Source organism: Pristiophorus japonicus, chromosome 21 (genome assembly GCF_044704955.1).
Source record: "Pristiophorus japonicus isolate sPriJap1 chromosome 21, sPriJap1.hap1, whole genome shotgun sequence".
Lineage (NCBI taxonomy): Eukaryota > Metazoa > Chordata > Chondrichthyes > Pristiophoridae > Pristiophorus > Pristiophorus japonicus.
The window spans coordinates 31,923,508-31,932,191 of NC_091997.1; the positions used below are offsets into that span (position 1 = coordinate 31,923,508).

Genomic DNA, 8,684 nt, shown 5'->3' on the forward strand with positions numbered 1-8,684 from the left:
ATAGTGCCATGGGGTCTTTTACATTCACTTGAGAGGGCAGACGGGGCTCGGTTTCACGTGTCATCCGAAAGACGGCTCACTCCAACACTCCCTCAGCACTGCACTAGGAGTATCAGCCTAGTTTTTGTGCTCGAGTCTCTGGAGTGGGACTTGAACCCACAACCTCCTAACCCCAGGGGCGAGGGTGCTGCCCACTGAGCCACAGCTGACACTCAAGTGAGATAGGCCTCAAATGGTGACCATTTATTTTTTTGATTAAGCCTTTTTCCTGTCACACTTTTCAAGCTGGGACGGTACCTTGCACTGTTTAGCCCACTTCACCCAGGTCTTTACCAACATGTAGCTTAAAAACATGTAGTTTTAAGAAGAAAGGCGACGAACCTATGGCTCGTGGTCAATTAGCAGGCCTGTTCAAGCGTTCCCATCCCCCTCTCTACCCCAGGACATGCGCACTCGCGCCCATGAACGCGCTTCGTTGCCGCCCGGGGACGCGCTGATGACGTAACGTCGCGGAGCGCCGCGAATGCTCGTGCCGATACGCACGTCGCCAGCAGCTCGGTGGGCGTGCACGCACTGACGCACGGAGCGCATGTAGGGGGGGTGGTTTGGGGAGCGCGCACGCACGGAACGGGAGGGGGCGGTCCTGTTTGTCAGCTTCATTGATGTTGCTCGGCGGCGACGCCGCGCTTCTCGTCTTTCGCCGCCTGCTCGCCGCCTCCTGGAGAGGCCCACGCTGCTGCTGCTTCTCCCCCCGCAGCCTCGGAGCCCGCTCCCCGCCACCCGCACACGGTAACCGGGCCGGCGTCAGGAGGCGGCTCCTCCTCGGCGGCAGCAGCGCAGATAAAATGCCGGCCAAGCGGCCCTTCGAGCGGCTCCCCGCCGACGTGACCCCGGAGAACTACGCGCTGTGTCTGAAGCCCGACCTGATCGACTTCACCTTCGAAGGCAAGCTGGAGGCCTCGGTGGAGGTAAGGGCCACACAGAGAGAAAACACACACACACACATTTGCCTGATTTATTTCCCCCCACTCTCGGGATCTGCCTGAAAGGCCCCAAATTTACCTCAGAATAAAGGGGGGCAAATGTCCCGGGGCGCAGCCTTGCAGCCAGTCCGGGAGCTGGCGGCTCAGCCACAGGCCTTTACCTGGACCCGTGCTTTGGGGAGTGGTGCCCTTAAATCCTTCATGATCAGTGCAACTCTCCCAAGATCAAAAAGGCAGTGTTTTATGACATTATATATAAACCATTAACGCCACATAAAGGAATCTGTATCTGGGTATAAAACCCTTGAATCATTTTTTTCCTAAAAAATAAAAAAACAACGCCTTTACACGAATATTAAAAAGGTAAAACAATAAATAAACATAATTCATCAAGGGGCGAGGTGGGGGAAGGAATTTATATCATTTTAAACCCTGATTATTTACTGTGTTTTTATTCCAGGAAAAAGGGGGGTGGGGTGGTGTTCTGGAGTTTAAAGAAAAATAAAATAAATGACCTCAGTTTAAACCGAAGTACTGGATATATTTGTGCAGAAGGATGTTGCTTTCCCCCCTCCCATCTCATTGCATTAAAATGCATAGACATTTACAGGAATGAACGTTGTGTAAAATATAAGCAAAGGGGGAGGAGAAAGCGCACATTTTGTGAGGATTGTTGAATCTGTCTTTCCGTGGCTATACGCAGGCACCGCGATCACGCTGTTGCCATTGACAGCAGCAATCTTGAGTTTAATTTTTTATATAAATATAAAAATGTTTTTTATATTGTTAAATACCTTTTTTATATAAATATAGTGTTTAAAGATGCTGGCCTTTGTAAAAAAAAATGTTACACCAAAGTGACTGATACCAAGATACAAATTCCTTTATGCAGTGTTAATGGTTTATTTATAATGTCATAAAACATTACCTTTTTGAATACACTGTTTTTTTGCTTGTAAGATATCAGCTTACACATTTCCTTGTTCACAAAGCATTGGATTATAGCCAATATCTATAGATTTAAAAAAAATTAATCTATACTGGGGTAGCTGTTGAATCTTAACTCATGATTGCTCTTTTATCGATATCTGTCATACAGTTTTGCTTGGGTTGCCTTTTCCTAACTTTGAATGCAGATCCAGCGTTTTATCTGAATCTGGGTTCTGTTCTAATTGAAGTGGCCAACAATGTGTGTATTTATAGCGCCTGCATCTTTTGTGCTTAATTGGCATTGGGAATGGTTTGGAGTTGTCAATACTTCAGTCCACTGATGCCCTCCCTATTTGTTACTTGGTATTTATTTTTGAATGTAAAATTGTTATTGTTACTTTTTTTTAATATTGGCGTTTACAATTCTGGCAGGATTTAAAAAGTGCATGCCAATCTCAATTTTTTGGGAGTTGTTATGTCCCCACATGTGCTTGCAGAGAAGGTACTGTGGCCTTTTCAATGCTTGGGAACCTATTTACAGCTTTCTGTTTGTCACGTGGCATTTTTTAGATCAAAACTGTTCTAATGGGTGTTTTATAGTATGATTAATAGATCCTATATGAAAGCTCACCGATTTGCATCCCCCCCCCTTTATGCAGAAAGGCACAATAGTCAGTACATTTTTTTTTAAACAATGCAGTTATTAATAAAGTTACTCCACACGGCATTGTGATCCTTGAAATATTTTTTTGTATTCTGCTTTGATATTTTGTCCCAAGTGCATGTGTATCCATTTAGGCCCAGTGTACAGTAGGTGGTTTCAGAGTACTGTCAGACTTGCGATAATACTTCTCCAGGGATTGAACTAACCACCTGTCTGAAGCAGGCAGTAAATAGACTGAGATGGGTTTGAGTTTATGAATAAATACAACCTGGGAGCATTTTTGCACTTGTAGAGTATTGGGGATTAATTCAACATGAAATTCTCAAGGATCAGATTTAGTGATTTTATTTATCATATAAATTCTTTATTAACATTTCATGAGGAACCACGGTTTGTTTTCAAAACATTGAATGAACTATAAATATAAGCACACTGGAGAAACTTATGGAAAGATGATTGAGTAAATCTATTGTAGCAGAAAAAGAAAGAACTAACATGTTTGTTTTTGTTTTCTGTGTCTGATTATTTGTCTTTTGTTTACACAGTTAGGGCCCATTCATGCATTTAAAGCAGTGAGGCACCAGTGACAATGCGCAGTTTACTTTGGGATTTTATAAATTGACTGAAAAAAATCTATTAAATGAGTAATGTGGTTGAGTCTATTGGTGGCTCATTTAGGACATGCACTGAGGGGAGAAAAAAAATGTTAGGGTTCTGGTCTCCGATTATTCTCTAGTGATGCCTACTGGAGAGTGTGTGCGCTGATTGAGATTAGGGCTTGACTATGCTGCACTGTAGAGGTGAATAATATGCAGATGTGCTCTGTCCAGACCCGTGCATGAAGAATAGACACTTTGGTGCGTTATCAGAGGGTTGCCAGTACTATTTCTAGTCTTGTTTCCCTTAGACAGCTTTCTTCACCAAGATCTCCCTCCCTGTTTTTGTTTGAATGTGAAGGTAGCCAGAGCTTCACAGCACAAATGCAAGTCCAGTTTTCAAAAGCTGTTCCACAGTGTCGGCTGTGGGTAGCACCCTCGCCTCTGAGTCAGAATGTTGTGGGTTCAAGTCCTACTCCAGGGAATTGAGCACATAAATCTAGGCTGACATTCCCAGTGCAGTTCTGAGTGAGCGCTGCACTGTCGGAGGTGCCGTTGTTTGGATGAAACCTTAAAACTGCCCTCTCGGGTGGACATAAAAGATCCCATGGCGCAATTTAGAAGAACAGGGAGTTATCACCGGTGTCCTGGCCAATATTTATCCCTCAATCAGCATAACAAAAAAAACATTATCTGGCCATCATCACATTGCTGTTTGTGGGAGCTTACTGTGCGCAAATTGGCTGCTGCATTTCTGACATTACAACAGTGACTACACTTCAAAAAGTACTTCATTGGCTGTAAAGTGCTTTGAAATGTCCGGTGGTCGTGAAAGGAACTATATAAAAATACAAGTCCCCTTTTTTTTCCCAGATGTAATTTAATGTGAAGTACTGTTTTATTTATTTGAAGATTCTTACTTGCATTATTTTAGAGCAGTGATGGTTAAGAGGAGATTTATTGTAGGTGTTCAAAATCATGAATAGTTTTGATAGAATGAAAAAGGAGAAACCGTTTCCAAGTGGCTGAAGGGTCTGTAACCAAAGGACACAGATTTAAGATGATTGGCAAAAAACCCAGAGGTGACATGGGGAAACATTTATTTTACAGTGAATTGTTGTGATCTGCACTGCACTACCTGAAAGGGCGGTGGAAGCAGATTCAATAATAACTTTCAAAAGGGAATTGGATAAATACTTGAAGGGAAAAAAAAACAGGGATATGGGGAAAGAGCGGGGGAGTGGGACTTTTTGGATATCTTTCAAAAACCTGACATGGACACGATGGGCCGAATGGTCTCCTCCTGTGCTGTATCATTCTATGATTCTATGAATAGAATGAAACATGGTAGAAAATTTCACGTTTGTCACGACTAATTGTAGTTCAGAATCAACAGAAAATGCTTCCCAGCCGATCAGTGGATACAAGTCAAAAGGTAAAATACTGGAACTCTGAACCAAAACAGAAAAACCTGGAAATACTTAGCAAGGTCAATAAGTATCTTGGAGAGAGCAGACAAGTTCACCTTTTGGACCTTGCAGAACTGAAGCAGATAAGTATATTAATCATAGATGAGGGGATTTGGTAGAAGTCTTAATAATTAGAAAAAGGGGCAGTTTGATAGAACTGCATATTAATTGAGGGGGAGGTGAAGTGTCACAGGTAGCCCCAGGTTGCATTTGAGGCAGAATTGAGTTGTTTGTTAAAGTGGTCACTGACTCTGCGTTTAGTTTCCCAAATATAGAGGAAACCCATGCTGTGATGCTACATCAGAGGACGCCCATGTAAATTGCTGTCTCGTGTGGAAAGTATATTTGGGACCCTGCACAATTGTGTGGGAAGAGGTGAAAGAGGAGGTGCTGCATCTCTTGTTGGGGGTGGTGGATCGGGGTGTTGCAGTCCACCTGAGAAGCTGAGCTGGGAGAGAAGGGGAGGGAAAGATGTGTCTGGATAATTGTGTTGCAGGTGACAGAAATGGCTGACGATGTGGAGGCTGGGAGGGTAGGAGGTGTGGATGGAGTCGGGATGGATCCGGTCAAGGGCTTTCCTGACCACGTTTCAGAAGGTAGAGTTATTGGAGCAAATGAGACTGAGATGGCAAAACTAGGAGGAAGGGGGATAGAATCTTAACAGGATGCAGGATGGGAGGAAGCATATTCCATGTAATTATGGGAGTTTGTGGGACTGTACTAGATGTCCGTGAAAAGCCCTGAGAAAGTGAGAGAGAAGCTCTGAAGGATGGGGAGGAGTAAGAAATGAATCACATGAAGGTGAGGAATGGGTGGAAATTGGAAAAATTCTCGAGCAGAGTGAGAGGAAGAAGCAGCACCCACACAGTAGTTAATGTAGCACAAGAGGATGTTTAGGAGGAGGGCTTAGGCAGAACTGCACCCAGGAGTCTTCAAACATATGCTACAAAAAGGCAGCAACAGCTGGGACCCTTGCAGGTTGCCAAAGCAACACCTTTTATTTGGAGGAAGTGAGTTTCAGTTGAGAAGTTGTTCAAGGTGAGACCAAGTTCATCAGGTGGAGGAGGGTAGTCAGTGAGGACTAGTTGGGCTGCTCTTGTGAATATAACACCGAGCAGATTTGGCATTGGGGTGAAATTTTTCTAAATAAGTCGCTGATTTATGTATTTGAAGAAATTAAGACCAATGCCCATCAAAACCAGTGTTGGGGCAAAAGTTTAAACACTGGTTGGGCTGGGGCGAAAGATATAAATCAATCCAGCTAGGTAAAATTAGGAAAAGGAGCGCTGGAAATTATACGATGTGAACAGTGACTTTGAAATTGGCAGTTGTTCCTTATTGTACCTGGTGTCCTGGATTTTATTGAGAAGTAATTGACGGTACCTGCTGTTTACTAAGCCACATTTTTGGTGATCAGCACCTATTGGGAATAATTTATATATTTGTGTTTGTCTGGAGAAGATGTTGCGGCTATGAATGTTTTATTTAATGTCCTCGTGGCCCTTGTTCACAACCACCACCACCACCATGAACAGTGTCGACGTGACACTGGAGTCTATTATAGTAGTTAATTACTGAATGATAATTGCCTTCAACTGAAGTGCTTGGTGAAAGATTGTGTAGCTTTGCCGCACTAATAAATGGTAAAAAGGGGTGTGGTATAATTTCTTGTTGTATACCTCTTTTGACCCTTGAATTGATTCAAAGATCATAAACCATTGTTGAAGTAATTATTTTGGATAATGTTTGTGATGCAGAAGATAATTCCGTATGTTGTACAAGTCTGTATTGGTCTTCTGTTAATTGTTTTCCAAACGAAGCAATCTTGATAGCAAGCTTCATTTGAGTTTTAACAATAGTGATAGAATTGGGAAGGGCGCAGTCTGTGGGATTTCATCTTGAGTCGTGAAACTCTTTTGAGTTAATTTGCAGGTGCAGCAGGTAATCAGGAAGGCGATGAAATGTTGGCCTTCATTGCGAGAGGGATGGAGTCCAAAAGCAGGGAGGTCCTGCTGCAACTGTATAGGGTATTGGTGAGGCCACACCTGGAGTACTGCGTGCAGTTTTGGTCACCTTACTTAAGGAAGGATATACTAGCTTTGGAGGGGGTACAGAGACGATTCACTAGGCTGATTCCGGAGATGATGGGGTTACCTTATGATGATAGATTGAGTAGACTGGGTCTTTACTTGTTGGAGTTCAGAAGGATGAGGGGTGATCTTATAGAAACATTTAAAATAATGAAAGGGATAGACAAGATAGAGGCAGAGAGGTTGTTTCAACTGGTTGGGGAGACTAGAACTAGGGGGACACAGCCTCAAAATACGGGGGAGCCAATTTAAAACAGAGTTGAGAAGCAATTTCTTCTCCCAGAGGGTTGTGATTCTGTGGAATTCTCTGCCCAAGGAAGCAGTTTAGCCTAGCTCATTGAATGTATTCAAATCACAGATATAGATTTTTAACCAATAAGGGAATTAAGGGTTACGGGGAGCGGGCGGGTAAGTCCACGGCCAGATCAGCCATGATCTTGTTGAATGGCGGAGCAGACTCGAGGGGCTAGATGGCCTACTCCTGTTCCTAATTCTTATGTTCTTATGAGTCATGAGGATCTGGAGGAAGTTTCTGGTAAGAGAGTAAAGGATTGGGAAAGCAAAGATTTCTGTTCGTAAAATAAACTATAATCGGAGAGAGAGGCAAACAAAGAGAAAATTAGGGGGTTAAGTATTAAATATGAATTGTAGGACCGGTTAGTTTTTTAAAATAATAGTGATGGGATTAATGCTAGTGTGTGTAGAGCTGAATGTATGGAGCAAAATGATTTGAATTTTTGAGATTGAGGATTTTTCCCCCTGAATCTATAATGGCAGTGTGCTTCAGTAAGTTTCATTAACCAATTAGAAATGGCCTTGTTTGATAGTGCTATCAAGGAAACCAAGAACAACTGCTACACGACGGTGTCATCTAATGTTATGAAATGTTTTGTCTCGCAAAGGAGATCGGACACTGTGCAGAAGTTGGGGGAGGGGGGGGGCGGGGGAGGAGAATTGTGAGAGGTGACTGAGGCCATAATCATAGAGGTAGATTTTTTTGAAAGTGGGATAAGATGTAGATGGAGGGGTGTGAATTTTCGAGTGCAGAGACATAATGGCTTAGTGTGCTGCCACTGGTGGAGTGGAGGGAAGAGTGATTATATAGAAGAGCAGAGAATAGATGTTGGAGTTTACAGCTAGAGGAGCTTGCCGAGGTAAGCTGGAGCAAGCAACTGCTTTATCTTGTGTGGTGCAATATGTGTTCAGAGTAGTAATTTTTCATAGAAAAATAAAGCATCTCACAACTGCGTAGGTATCTATAGTTTGGAACTACTATGCTGTATTGCTGAGGGGACTGTGTCGTGGAGTTGGATACAACTTGGTTTGGGCCTTGAATCTAGCCCGGACTGATGGGCTAAAACTCTTTGAAAGCTGTGAAGACTCAAACTGAAATGTCTTTGGCAGTTACTGGTGATTGAGAGTCCACACCACAAAGCTGCCCACAGTTCTATAAAGATTGCTGGTGCAGGAAATGAAGACACTCATCCTAATCCAGTCGGGAGGGCTCATCAGAGATTGGGGTGGGTTAAACTAACCCTGTAGGTCAGATAACCTCCTGATAGATGAATAATGGCTGCTGGGGGATGCAAGTAGAACTGTGTTCCAGCAGAAGCTATGGCCCCAAGTTTCCACACGCGGCAAAACAGGCGCCCCTCTGAGCTGGGCACCCGTTTGTCGCGCCGAAAACGGCGCCTGAAAAAAAACGCGCTATTCTCGAGCGCTTTGCAGCTCGATGTCTGCTTGGCGCGGCGCCCAGGGGCCTATCACTCGCGCCGATTTTGTAAGTAGGAGGGGGCGGGTACCATTTAAATGAGTTTTTTTCGTGCCGGCAACCCTGCGCGTGCGTGTTGGAGCGTTCGCGCACGCGCAGTGTGAAGAAAACATTGGCACTCGGCCATTTTTGTAGTTCTTTGTAGCTGTTCAATTTTTAACATTTTTAATAAAACCACATT

At 43.6% G+C, this 8,684-nt stretch overlaps 1 protein-coding gene across 1 annotated transcript in view; it reads left to right on the forward strand.

Moving 5' to 3' along the window:
• The first annotated feature begins 618 nt into the window (after positions 1-618).
• npepps (aminopeptidase puromycin sensitive) overlaps positions 619-8,684 on the forward strand; it is a 220,587-nt gene continuing 212,521 nt past the window's right edge. The window contains exon 1 of the mRNA XM_070864544.1: positions 619-968. Coding sequence (XP_070720645.1) covers positions 663-968 — 306 coding nt within the window. The 5' untranslated portion in view covers positions 619-662. The remainder of the gene's footprint in view (positions 969-8,684) is intronic.